Raw genomic sequence first — 13,805 nt, forward strand, 5'->3', positions numbered from 1 at the left:
ATTTGTGCCAAGAGAAACCTGCAACTGTCAGTGCCTGTGCTGCTCTTCCCTCCAGTTCTGTACATACATTCCATCCACGGCTTCTGAGATCCCCGCCGTAATCTCTTCTCGCAGCTGTCGGTCCTGTTGGAGAAAAGATGGTAACTGCGACATGTGACCTTCTAGGTATTGTGCCACATCGGCAGTACTTGCACGGATCTCCAGTGATATGCTGGTTTTGAAGCGATCAACGATCTCCGTGATATACCTCGATGACGCAAAGATGTTTATTCCATGCATTTTCTGTAGGTTGAAGAGCTCGGAGAGAAACGTTTTCCGGCAGCTTTCAGATGTTTGGCATTCGTCAAGTGCATCAACAATGATAAAGACTCTTGAACACGTTGCTACCACGGACTGGAGAACTGTCAAGGTTTCGTTAAGTGATGGCCGCGTCCGCTTGTCCTTATGCTTGTTAAAGAGATCTTTGACGCTTCCTGGAACAGATGGTTGGCTCTCGGCTATCTGTTTCAGCACACTCGCCAGCAAGGCATCAATCTTCTGCTCGTCTTGCTTCTGGAAATTGAAATAGATGTATGCGATGCCGATCCTCGGGTCGTTGTGAAACTTTGAACCGAGATAGTCAACCACGACTGACGCTAAGATCGTCTTTCCCGCCCCGGGGATACCTGGACAGAAGAGTGTCTGATTGCTGGAGGACAGCCAATCCTTGAATTTTTCTGAGTCAAGGAGCCATTGCCCGGTTCCTGGTTGCCGTCTCTTAAGGTAGTCGCTTTGCTGCGGACCGTAGTCGATTTCCGTGAGCCAGTCGAGGACTTCTTTATCTTTCTCTTTCTCCAATTTGGACTTGATATGGGTGACGTCTTCTCGAGTTGCGGATGTCTCTTTGTGAACTACATTTATTATTAGAAGATATGCAATGACCCCGACCGGGGAATAACTAACCCTGGTTTAACGTGTGCTCCAATATATCCTTTACCGGACGCTCTCCGACAACCGCACTTGGCTGCACATATTGCAAAAGCTCCTTCGCAAATGCTGCAGCCACGGCCGCCGCGTGCTCCTGCCAATCTTTATTCTTGTGCGAATCTGCGTAATCACAGATGCCTCGGATGACAATGCACGGGAAGTTGTTCATTAGTCCCGCCGCTTCCATTTCGACACAGAGAACATGGCCACCAAACTTCTCGTCGAGCCTATCCCGGAACGTAGCGTCTTTAATGACCTGGTTACCGGATGCGATCAGACCGTAATGTACACGCATATTTCGCAGCTTCCCGCCATCTCCATCAACCGCAGTGTTCACCGTGGTGTCCTCCACTTGCTTGGCCCCAGACTCCATGGAAGGAAGGCCCTGGATTGCTTTTTGGCTGCGCGGTGGATCGTCCGGTACGTCGAAAGGGTCCTCAAGGTGATCACGGCTGGCGTACTTCAGCGCCAGCCTTGGCCATTTGCGTTTTAGATCCTCTAGATACTGAGGTATCTTAGATCCACTCATTTCGTGTTCGGTCTCCAGTTTTGTTAAGGCAGTGCGGAGCGAGGAAGGGGGGTTGTTTAGCGACCCAGTCTGCTCGAACTTGCCCCCTTCTTTCGCCTTGCCCAAGTCCCACTGAACCACCCCAGGATACTGGCCCACTGGTGAGCTGATCACAACATCGCCAAGCCGAACCTTGGATGGAATACCGCCGCCGATGCCAACCATTAGACCAATCTTAATGGATGGAAAGGTGTTGGCCATCGAGGTCGCGACCGTCGCGGCCGAATTTGTTCCGATCTCGCCTTTAGGTAGGCAGGCTATGACGATATTATGCTTGCCGATTGATCCTAGGGTATACGTATTGTGATCATTTGGTGGTTTTGGAAGATCGTCATGCTTGTGATCTAGCATAGCTGTCGCCGCGGTTTGTTCTTTGGGCAGAGCGCAGACCCATCCCACAGTGTAGTCGCTATGAGTTCTGGGCTCGGTAGCTGCCTGGGCATCCATTGTGAGATAATCGGCTGGGCCTTTTCGATGACGACTGCGGATTTGGATGTCAATCAGCTGCGTCGATTCGTCCGATCGCGGGATTCTGTGGAGGTTCGACGGCAACGGATTGGATCAGGGAGCATCAAATTCCTAGTGTCGCCCGAGGGTCAGGCATCGGGATTTAATTGCAGGAACAAGAACCGCAAGGATAACTGAGAAAGAGTAATTGTTTAGCATTTAGCCCGCGGGTTGGGCGCGAAGACGCCTTGGGCAGCAGCCACACGAACGTCAGCCCCACCATGTTCAGCTGCGCGGACTCTCACGCGTCCATGGCCAATCACTCCCGCCTCTTGGGTTGCGCTCCCACACCACTACCACGACATTTTTTGGACTGCGAAATGGTTGGTGAGCTGCATGAACAGTGAGGAAACCGACAAAGGAATCGGTGAAATGGGCCTACCCACTCCAGCGCGACGGACCTCACGGCACGCGTGGCACCAGAACGAAACAATCACAGCCTTATGGGGTCCTCTCCAGAGACCTGTTTGCTACCGTGGTCGCGTGTATAAATAAAACTCCCATGTCAGGTACCTGTGAGGCACAGCAATCAACGCGCTTTCAACCAATCAGCTGAACACACCCAGCTTTCCACTTTTTGAGAGCCTTTCCAAAGAATTACAAGATTCCAGCAATGACAACAATACAATGGCGCGACCACAGGGATCCGGCGGTACCAAACAGCTGTCCACCGAGGAGCGCCAGCGAGTCCGAATTTTATATTTCGATGCCAACAAAAGCCAAGCTTAGATCCAAAGCACCACAGATTATACTAAAGCCCAGATCCGCACCGTTATCCGTGCCCCAAACGCCACTGCTGGGCGGAGCACAGGTCGGCCATGGTCGTTAACACCGGAGCAAGAAAACGAGCATGTTCCATATGTTGTTTCTGGCAAAAAAACTCGTAGAATGGGCTTTCCTCGAGTTCTCAACAATCATCTTCGCCGGGGTCTTCGGCCACTGGATGATCAAGCGCACCCTTTATCAACTAGACTTCCACCGACGAGTCGCTTCCAAGAAGCCGCCGATTACCGAACGAACCCGGCAGTCCGAGAGGCCTGGGCCAAGAGCATGAGCATTGGACCCTTGAGCAGTGGGCGAAGATTCTTTGGGCCGACAAGACTTGGCTTACTGGTGGCCCGCATAGGAAGCAGTATGTGACGCGGCGTAAAGGCGAAGTGTCGGGTCCGACTTGTATTGTGGAAAAGAAACAACGCAAAGGTGGCTGGATGCTCTGGGGTTGCTTCTCTGGCTTGGGCAAAGGCCCTGGGATCTTCTGGGAAAAGAATTGGGGAAAGACGAGCATGACAGAGGGCAGATGACTTATACCCGTCATCACACTGGTTAGTCCCTCTCGCTCTCCACCCAGGAGCCTAACCTCGGGTGGGGTGACAAAGATGGAGATAGAAAAGCCAGCTGACCGTCCCAGAACTTTGCACCACAATGTGACTGCCATGCAGCTGATGGCATCATTCAGGGGGTGATTCGATGGCAGTGCTTCCTCCATGTGACATTTCCTGCCGAGAGCGCGTGCTGATACACTAAGGGACGGATCGTCCGGAAAGGAGGTACAATGTATTGTGAATTGTGTGTGATGGCGGTATACTTGGGTGTTTGGCGATGTAGTTGTGACCAAGCACGAGGCGTGTAGCGGGACAATGCGTTGACGTTGACCTGTTTCGACACGCGTGAACGCGTTAGGCAAGCCCTCACTGGAACCTTGACCCGTGGTACTCTCTCTGGTACATGATGATGGTGTTTCTATTTTGGTGGGCGTAAGAACTGAGTATGATGGTTAGGTTTGTGATTAGGAAAAGTATAAGATCGGGCATCCCTCTCCCCCTCTTCAACCAAAGTGTACCTGATTTTCTATCTTCTCATAGTTCTTGGATCTAGAAAGATTTACATCAACTGACTCTGCAACTCGTCCTCAAACATGCACCCAAATCGTCAATCACATGCCCGGCAACACGAAGCGATCGACCTTACCGACGATATAGTTCATAACTGTTATGTCTGTTCAGCTGTCATCCCAAACAGCACCTAGATTATCAAGATCATGGTCTACATTTCTTACGGATGTCTTGTCATATATGCCATTTTCTGCCTAACACTTTTTATTAGGGCAAAGTATGTGGCCCGATACCACTACCTCTTTATGCAACAGACTGTTCTTTCTGCTTTGATGGATACGTGTTAAAAAGCAGATCTTTCTATCGAAATATAGTACGTGATAAAGTGGATATTAAATATACAGCTTTACTAATACTTTAAGGCCGTGTACTATACGGTTCTCTCCTTGGCGGTTGAGAAAGAATTAAGTATAACCGGTGCCTATTATGTAGTACACGGGCAAAAAAACGGGAATTTCTTGCAGTTAACTTCTCTTACTAGGGGAGTTGTGACGGCTGTGGCGGCGTCACCATATATATACCACTGGAGCGAGCCAAGCCAGGAAGCTTAGCTCACTTGTAGCTTTTGATAGCAATCACAGTGGGTATGGTGCAGTGGTCCGGCCTGCCGTGACAAGTATGCAATTCAAGTCACGATCGTTGGTATCTAGACTGTTGTGATCGAGACAAGACATCTTGCTGTGCACTGTTTAGCTGCACCAAACCAGGATTATTCAGAAGTGCCTTCGACCAGTATCCCTTTCAGAGGTTCTGGATAGGGGCTCGTCACAGTAACCTCCTAAACTAGCCATACCCTAGTGAACTATAACCTAGAAAAGAAATCTACTATATTCTTTATTAACCGTGGCTATTTGCGGGCTAAGTTTAATACGACTTTTATTAGACTTAGTCTATCCTTTTAATAACCACTAAACCTAGCTACCTTTTTAAAGTACTCGCACACAAAAACACTAGATTTATCCTGCTCGCCATGCCAGACCAGAACTCGAGTCGCCTTTTTATAAATGTCTTCCATAATAACGATCTGATGCCCCTTTTCCTCTTTGGCCGTGGCTGCCTGATCTATGCAGATTGCATCAACCCACATTCGTTTGTTTGCGTCTTTGTCGTTGCAGACATTTCTGAGCGCAGCGACGCAGTTCCTGGTCACATAAATGAGCCCTCCGTCACAGAGGATAGGCTCGGTCCCATGTTCAGAGTCCCAGGCGTAAGACAGTGCCGTGAAAGAGGGAGCTGAAGCCAGTAGCACCTCTTCCATGGAGCACACCAAGAGCTCGTATTCATTGTCACCATTCGGTACCTGAAGCGTGATAAGACGGATTGCTGAGTCGGTAGAAAGCAGCTTGTAACGGTACCTGGGCAGTGGTGCCGCAAAGCTAGACGGCTTGGTTTCGGGGCGATTTTGGCTCCTGGAATTACAGTTGTACAAAGCGCTTTGTAAAATGGAATTGATTTGGACCAAAACATAGTAAAGTCGAAAAATGCGGTGCGATAATAGCACACATCCAAGTAATAACCAATGTCCAGGATTCGAGAAGCTTCCTCCAGTGGGTAGTGACGTTGCCTCGTGTTGAATTGTCAGGGCGGTAAATTCAAGGGTATCACGTGACTGGCAGAGCAGGGTATTAGGGGTATCAGGGTCCGGGCGTCGCCCGACCAATTTTGAGCAGGACATCGAACATCTGCAGCTTAATCAACACATTGCCCGCCCTACAGTTTCTCATGCTCCAATTGTAAGTGCTTTAACCTGTGATACTGTGGATACGTGGCTGTTGGTCTTTCAACACCTCGCGCTGCAATGCCTCGGGAAAGCTTATCCAATAGGCGCTCAACGTAAGTGTCGAAAAAGGGCACCGTGATATAGGCTATGACTTTGAGCTGGGATTACGAGTCCAGCCATATATTGGCTAGGCCAAATCGGAGCACATATATCAAACTGAATGGTATACCGAGCACAGCGGCCCATGCAACAAACACAACGACCAGTTCGGTGAATATAAGAAGTTTGAGGTCAACAGCCATATTTGCTGCAGGGAGGTTGTGCTTTCGACTTTGCTTTGAGGTCAGATTTGGATGAGGTGAGGGGAAGAAGGCCTCAGCCGACAGCTGAACACGTCGAATGCGCCTGGACTTTCCATTCGCCCAACAACCGCAGATGCTAGGCATCCATAGCCAAGACTATGCAGCCCTAGACAAGCTAGGTCGTTTTGAACATTTAGCAACTATTAATCACGGCCTTATTTCATCACTTCACTTCAGAGCAAATGTATATATCTCGAGTCAGATAACTAGCTCGACTTCTACTCATGCACCTGCCGCTAATCTACATGATATGAGCATCCTCAATCCTCTTCAGGCCTCCGCACCCACCCTTCCCATCACTCAGTTAGGTAAGCCTCAACGGCACCCCAGGCTTAGGCCACCGAACAGAATCCAACACCCCCTCCTCCCGCAGCTCCCTCGCCAACTCGGGCTCATTCTGCGTGAAATGATCCCACGACTCATGATGCATAGGAACCAACAAATCAGCCTTGATATCCTTAAACAGCTGCGCCCCCTGCTTGCCGTCCATGGTGATCTGCAATCCATCAAACGTCGCCTTGCCCAGGTTCATCAAAGCAATGACAATGTGATATTTCTCCGCCATGCGCGCCAGGTCAGGGACATAGACGGTATCCCCAGTGAAGTAAATCGCATTCGGCTTCCCATCAGCCGCGACGCCAAAGTCCTCCGTGTGGACGATAAAGCCGACGCATTCATGTCCAGGCCAGTGTGTGCAAGGCGTGGCAGTGATGGTGAAGAGCTTGCCAGCGATGCGGACCTGACGCTCTTCCCAGTCCTTGAAGCCGATGACGTCGGGGCGAGGGGCGAGGTTGTTTGCGCCGTCGACGGTGGTGAACACGCGCCTGCCGTCGAGGAGCTGACGGCCGAGAGGGTCGAGGTTGTCGGCGTGGTTCTCGTGGCTGAGGAGGACCGCGTCGATGTGGGGGAGCTGATCGAGCTTGAGGGCTGGATCGTCGTGGACCTTGAGAACGTAGCCTGCGTGTTCAAAAGTGGTGCCGGCGGGGGAGAAGAAGGGGTCAGTGAGGAAGGTGATACCGTCGATGTCGAGGATCGTGGTGGCGGTCCCGATGTGGGTAACTGACACTTTGGTCTTGAAGGTTGACATGGCTGATGAAAGGTTCTCAGACTTTAAAAAGAGTTTGTTGTTTGCATGCCCTGATTTCTTTGACAGGTGTGAGTTTTGGAGGTTGAGATGGTTTCCGACTTGAAGCTTTCACGGTTCTTATAGATAGGATCTCTTGGATTTGCTGATATAATGCAAGCTTGCTTTCCCCTTCGATGGAAAGACGGATTAATAATTGGACTGGTTGAGTTAACTAATCATCTCCAGCATGATTCAGACTCGATTTCAAAGCGTCACCGAAGTCTGCCAGGTATACGCTCGGACGATGACATCTGATCCTCGGTGCTCGATCTTTCCTCCGGGATACCCGCCGCCACCCTGTCTGCTCTTCGGACAGAGCAGACAGGGTTCTGCTGTGAGAGTACAAGGTTCAAGAACACCGATAAGCCTATGCCAAAAAGGAAAAACTCTTGATACTAGACTCTACTACAGGCCACATCTTCAAGTGCCCTTATCTACGGGTAGGTAGGCTTCAATTTCACACCCACGTCGTCTCCGCTAACGAATAGGTCTCTTGAGGCCACTGAGCTTAAAGGTGAACTTCAGACGTCACCCCAAAAGACCCAAGATAAGCTCCGGAATTTGTACCGGTCTAGACCTGAACATGTCGTCACAACCTTTGCGCAAGGTTCCCTTGAGCAAATGCGGCATCAAGAGCTTTTTTGTAAGCAGCCGGTCTTGGCGGAATATGCATCCTAAAGTGGCTTAGCACTCAATTGTGACCCCTGACAGGGGTCATGGTTCCCCAGAGAGCTGACAACAGTCGTGATTTTCAACCAGAACGGTCGTTGGAGGAAAATTGGAAAAATGGGAAGAAATTGAAATAGGGCCTCTTTGGAAGGTGAGTGGCTTCGAAGTATGAGATCTATAGTGTTGTGGTGGAAAGGGAGGTGCTTGGAGCCTTGGATACAGAGCCACTGCGGATACAACACCACTACCAGACACGAGACGTGTTTACTCCATTATCATCCTGGCCCAGTTCATGGGCTAGGCTAGACTCAGGGAAATGATGGATAAGACTGGAGACCTTTCATGCTTTACCGTGTTTAAACGATCAACCGAGGCCTTACAGGGTCACAGCCCGGGCGGATATATTTCTCTGGCTTCGAAGCCCCAATAGACCGAGGGGATCCTCCAAGTCCTGGAGACATCTCTTAACTCCTTCATTGCATCTCGGAGTACACAGGGAAAATTCGGGCCAGACTGCAAAGCATTATGCCCAACGCAAATCCTCTTTCCGACTTTCGGCAGCCCGCGTGTGCTGTCGACATGGTGGAAACCACCAGCGATGCAGCGCCAGACGGAGGTTTGAAGGCATGGCTATCTGGTAAGTTTCTCCGTGAAAAGTTACGATTCCTGTCTCCGTGAAAAGTTACGATTCTTGTCGATTCTCATCCCGCACAATCCAGTTCTGGCCGGATTCTTCGTCATCATGAACAGCTGGTACGTATAACCAACACATAATCCTTCAACCCTCAATTTGGCCTGCTCACCAGCAAATAAAGGGGAATCATCATATCCTTCGGCATCTTCCAAACCTACTACGTTTCAACCCTTGACCTGCCCCCCTCCGACATCTCCTGGATCGGATCCCTCGCCGTCTTCCTCCTCTTCTTCGGCGGCATCGTGAGCGGCCGCCTGACCGATGCCGGCTACTTCCGCAGCATCACAACACTCGGTTCATTCCTCATTGTGTTTGGGTGCTTCATGACGTCGCTCTGCACAACCTATTGGCAGTTGTTGTTGGCCCAAGGAGTCTGTATTGGGATTGGCAACGGATGCTTGCTCACACCCATGATGACGGTCATGTCAACCTATTTTGCGCGCAAGCTGCCGCTCGCCATGGGGATCGCAGCCTGTGGGAGTGTTGTGGGCGGTCTTATATACACTGGCATGGCGAGGACATTGTTACCTAGTATTGGGTTTGGGTGGACGCTGAGGGCGATTGCGTTCATTCAACTTGGCACGCTGGCGCTGGCGATGATGGTGGTGCGGCCGAGAGATTTGCCGTCGAAGGGCGAGAGGACACTGCCAATGGTGGACTTCACTGCTTTTAGAGAAGCTGCGTTCAGTCTGTTTGTTGCTGGGTCCTTCTTGGTATGTCTCGTTCTTTCTATTCCTGCCAAAGCCAAAATTGTTCATAGGTAGCTTGTTCATTCAGCTGACGAAACTGGCTACAGTCGTTCATGGGTGTCTTCTTCGGATTCTTCTACCTCGCTTCCTATGCTCGAGACATCAATGGGATGACCTACACCGACTCCCTGAACCTGTTGCTTGCCCTCAACGGAATCGGCTTTGTAGGCCGACTGCTGCCAACACCCCTCGCCAGGTTGTTCGGTACTCTTAATGCCTTCATCGCACTAGTGTTGGCTTCGGCGTTGGCCATGTACACCTGGATTGCCGTGCATTCAACAGCCGGGCTATACGGTTGGACAGCTTTGTACAGCATCGCTGTAGGCGGCGTTCAGTCCTTGATGCCTGCGGCGGTGGCTGTGTTGAACTCGGACTTGGGCAAGGCGGGATCACGACTGGGGATCGTTTTTGGTGCTGTCGGCATTGGTTCTCTGATCGGGTCGCCGATAGCCGGCGGGCTCATCACTGCTGGGGGTGGATCCTATGTTGGAGCACAAGTTTTCTCAGGGAGTGTTTTGGCAGCGGGAGCAATGCTCATGCTAGGAGCGAGGGAGATCAGGAGATGGAAGACATCTGCAAGTTTCTGGTCCAAGTTATAGGAAGCCTTTCGTCGTAGATAGACATGATTGTGTGTTTCGAAAACAGGTCGTCTCCTACGAGTACGTCTTAAGCAACCAAAAGCAAGGAGCACTTCTTTTTGCTTTTGACTGGTGGTCAGAATGCCCCCCCGAGGGTTTGTTTACTTACCCCTAACCCTTGCCCCTTAGTTGAGTTTTGGGTGGGGGTTGGTCTGTGCTCTGTCTTGGAAAATCAGATTCTTTCCCTGTTTCACTTCGTTTTTTCATCTTTTTGACAATCTCATTGCCTCGAATCAACAGCACCATCTATTGTTTGAGTCGGCAACATGTCGGCACCAAAAAACCATGAGCAAGCCGCGCCAATGACCCCTAAAGGTCTCTGGCCACCAAGAACACTTTATTACGTTCACGACAGCCTATCCGCCATCTGGGACCCGATGGGGGTACTTCAGAAACATCGAGATGTCATGATCAAAAAAAATAGGCCTCACGGCCTGGCAACGCGCTTCCCAGGTCAAAAAAGGCCAGGAGTACGTCACGGGGGAAATACTCAACGCACACCTGAACCCCACCAACAATACAATCCGAACGCCGTTCATTTCCCTGTGGGATAACTGGGAATCGGCTTGCGCCGACGCGGAATATAGAGTGAAGCACCCGTTGGTGAAGTTTCCGAGCAGGAAGAAGCGCCGCAACCGAGGGGCTGTGAGAATTGCTATCATTTCTTATCCAAAGCTCGTTGAGTTGGGGGTCGAAGCTACCGTCTTCAACCTGGAGCGGTTTCTTCAAAGCCAGGAATATGCAGCGGAGATGTCTGCCGGGTTTGAACAGCCATATTTCAACCCGTTTGCCGGTATTAGAGACAAACACAAGATTCACCACGATGAGTGGTTAGCGTTGCATGAGGTTCCTGGGGAGGCAATCGTCAAAACTGTCGGTTGGCGTGGACCTGAACCAAAGAAGAAGAAGCGAGTCGCGTCTCTGCCTGCCGAAGGGAAGCGAAAGCCAATATATAAGCGCCTGACCATGATTCTAGTACGAGATTTGGACGGGGAAGAGGAAGAGCATCAAAGCTCGCCGCAGGCCAGACAGAAAGGGTGCCCCCGCGAGGGGCTGGATGATGATGATGATGTTGGCCCATGGAGACCGATTAGCCTGCAACATGCCCTCCAGTTGGTTCATCCAGGTGTATGGTATGAGTGCTTTCGGTTCAAGAGCAGAAAGGACAGGAGTCAATTTCTCAACGAGCTCCTGGACAAATTGTGGGAGAGACTTCCTGATCTCCCGCCCACAAGCCCACTTCAGCTGTCAAACGATGTGTTCTACGCGATGTTGATAGTGATGTCGATGTCGGACCCGGAATGGAACTCGGTCAGGAGGGGGAAGGTCTTAGCATTCCAACACCACGTTGTTGGAGCCCTTCACAGACTTCCTGACTTTGGTTATTGGCCAACGGTTGAGGAGGCAAAAAGCCAACAGAATCTGACCCAGTTATTGGGGTTTCTCTATGATCGTGGATTTCTTGATTCCGACGAGATAAAGAAGATTGGCGTTCCGGTGCGCGGTACGTACGAATTGGTAATAAAGCATTCTAGACTGCAGTGTATCGAACATTATTTTGACGATGATAGCAAGGATGAAGGATGCGAGAACGAATATCAAACGGCTGGGGTAGTCCTGATAGCCTTGACAATTATTAGATCGTTGTCGTGGTTTTTCCGTACCCAGTTCAACGCAGGCTGCGACACTTTTGTGTTCGGAAATCCTTCAATGTAACAACCTACTTGAATGTCCACAATGATCACTATCATGACCACCGAGGATTAGAAAGTAGTTTTGATACCAGTCACATCTACTAGTCACAAAACATTTTGAAACCCGACGTTGACCCCAACGTTGAGTCCAACGTTGAGTCCAACGCTAGACGTACCGGTAGGTAGACTCGTACCAGTCACACTTAGGCCAGAGATGACCCCCAAAAACCAATCATTTATCCAACTCCCAGTCAATGGGCAAGCGACTGCAGACATGCTTCCGCGACAGAACTCCCTTGTTGACCAGCACGCCGTAAACCGAATAATCTTTGACTTAGATGTTGCCCACGCCGGCCCTTTCTCCAGGATCTCTTCCCGATACACCCTAACCACCAGCTTTTGAAAGCGGGCAATCTGTCTTGGTGTGGCAACCTTTTCCCAGAAGGGATCCCCAAAGGTAAGAAGGATCAAAAGGCCTTTGTACAGATAAATGCCCAGGGTCCATTCACGTGGTGAACCTTGTCTTGATCTGGTGCCTATCACTTCAAAGACGCGGGCTACAGACCAAAGTGCCCCTGCTACCTCTTTGGCATAGCGCGTGGCTGCCATTTCGATGAAGCGCGGCGACACAAGATGTGGCTCATTGCCTGTTAGCCGGCATGCCTGCACCAAGTAATCGGAAAAGTGATCATAAGCAAAACTCTTAGTGAGGTGTTTCCAGTGAACTGGGATGCCACCATCAGGAGAGATATGGAGTCTTCTGGCGTACTTGTGGTCGGTGACGAACAGGCGGAGGTCTCAAGACGCCGGCGGAGCGAAGGCTGGGGTTTCGGAGTAGGCAGAGGTGCGCTGATTGGTTGAATGTATGTAGGGCCAAAGTCCAGGTTGGCGAGTACTTTCATCTTCGATATGATAGTCACCCCGTAGCTATCAACGGGGGATATTTCTCCAACTGCATTGTCAGGTATCGAGTACAGCGCGAGCCACTCGTTGGGACTGATGGGCTGGGCGTCTCGGAGCGTGGTCTCGATGTACGTCCTTGCATACTGTCGAGTGTCGTTCAGGACCCGTTTCTCCACCTTGACCGGAAACTCGTAAGTGCGTGTGTACTGATAAAGAATCAAGACAAAGACTCCGCTATCTCGCAAAGCACGAAGCGACACTGCTGTGATGTACACCCGCCGCGGGCTCGTCTGCCCGTACATTTTTACATATCTGTTGCCGTGTTGATCGATATACGCGTCGTCTGACGGGGAGCTCTACCGGAACACATGGCTGCGCCACTCTCTGCATAGCATCCTTCACAGCCGCGTCCCAGGTGCGCCAGAGTGAAATGAAGGGGGTTGGCAGTCGATTTCTCCAGCTGAGGTGTTGTTGTAGTGGCTCCCCCGTAATGACTTCAGAAAGAGGTAGGTCTTTCTGGTAATGTTTTTGGATTTGTGCACTAATGCCTTGGTGAGGTCTGTAGGGAGTTTGTGAAGCACTATCAAAGACGTGGTAGAGCGTGGTATCTCTGTCGTCAAGATGCGGGATGAATCCGCATGGTTCAAAGTCGTCATGGAGTTGAGGTTTTGGGATCACAGCTGACGGGGCTGAAGGACAGACTATGGTGAAAAACTGTGTTGTTATGAAGATATCTGAGATAAAATCAGCACGAGCTAATAAATGAGGGGATGCCGTTGGATCGATTCAGCTATCTGCTCGTATCAAGTGAACCCGCAACAACTCCACCCTCGGTGCCAGAACAGAGCTTGGCAGTCTTGTCTCCTTTGGGGAAATTGAGACAAGGAACATCCCAGATGATCTAGGTAGTCGTGGATGAACGCCATACCTATCACAAACCTATGGGCTTTTCGATGGACTCAACCACGAGCCTTTCCTCTCGAATGACCCAGTCCATATCACCCCCCAAGCCATCCACTTCCCAGAGGACTCCATATCGCGACAACCATGAGCTGAAGTTCTTGAGCTTCTCCATTCTACCATGTGAATCTTTCCCATCTGACCCATTCTCGAGTCTCGGGAATACTTTGCGATAGATATATGTTACCGAGTCCTGGAATTTCTTCAGCATCCTTTTAGTGACGGCAGTCTTCCACAGCGGATCAGACATGGAGCACATGACAAGCAAGGCTTGATACAACTTGTCCCCGAGGTTGGAATAGTTTCTCCGGAAGGATATCCGTAATTCCCGGTTCAGCCTCCGCATAGTGCCACCCA

At 50.6% G+C, this 13,805-nt stretch overlaps 3 protein-coding genes across 3 annotated transcripts; 1 reads left to right on the top strand and 2 right to left on the bottom strand.

Annotated features, from left to right (window-relative positions):
* Positions 1 to 1,134: 1,134 nt before the first annotated feature.
* Positions 1,135 to 2,153, bottom strand: QC762_0021880 (uncharacterized protein; the record flags this gene model as incomplete). The annotated part of the gene is made up of 2 exons (XM_062883090.1): positions 1,304 to 2,153; positions 1,135 to 1,212 (listed from the first exon to the last, which is right to left on the bottom strand). The coding sequence occupies exons 1-2, from the start codon at positions 1,979 to 1,981 to the stop codon at positions 1,135 to 1,137; spliced, it is 756 nt and encodes a 251-aa protein (XP_062749691.1). The 5' UTR covers positions 1,982 to 2,153.
* Positions 2,154 to 6,319: 4,166 nt separating this feature from the next.
* On the bottom strand, positions 6,320 to 7,102 carry QC762_0021890 (uncharacterized protein; the record flags this gene model as incomplete). Its single annotated transcript, XM_062883091.1, has 1 exon — positions 6,320 to 7,102. One exon carries the CDS (start codon positions 7,100 to 7,102, stop codon positions 6,320 to 6,322), a length of 783 nt encoding a protein of 260 aa, XP_062749692.1.
* Positions 7,103 to 8,552: 1,450 nt separating this feature from the next.
* On the top strand, positions 8,553 to 9,852 carry QC762_0021900 (uncharacterized protein; the record flags this gene model as incomplete). Its single annotated transcript, XM_062883092.1, has 3 exons — positions 8,553 to 8,563; positions 8,626 to 9,217; positions 9,301 to 9,852. The coding sequence occupies 3 exons, from the start codon at positions 8,553 to 8,555 to the stop codon at positions 9,850 to 9,852; spliced, it is 1,155 nt and encodes a 384-aa protein (XP_062749693.1).
* Between the last annotated feature and the right edge of the window lie 3,953 nt (positions 9,853 to 13,805).

The sequence above is a fragment of the Podospora pseudocomata genome, assembly GCF_035222375.1.
Source record: "Podospora pseudocomata strain CBS 415.72m chromosome 1 map unlocalized CBS415.72m_1, whole genome shotgun sequence".
Taxonomy (NCBI): domain Eukaryota; kingdom Fungi; phylum Ascomycota; class Sordariomycetes; order Sordariales; family Podosporaceae; genus Podospora; species Podospora pseudocomata.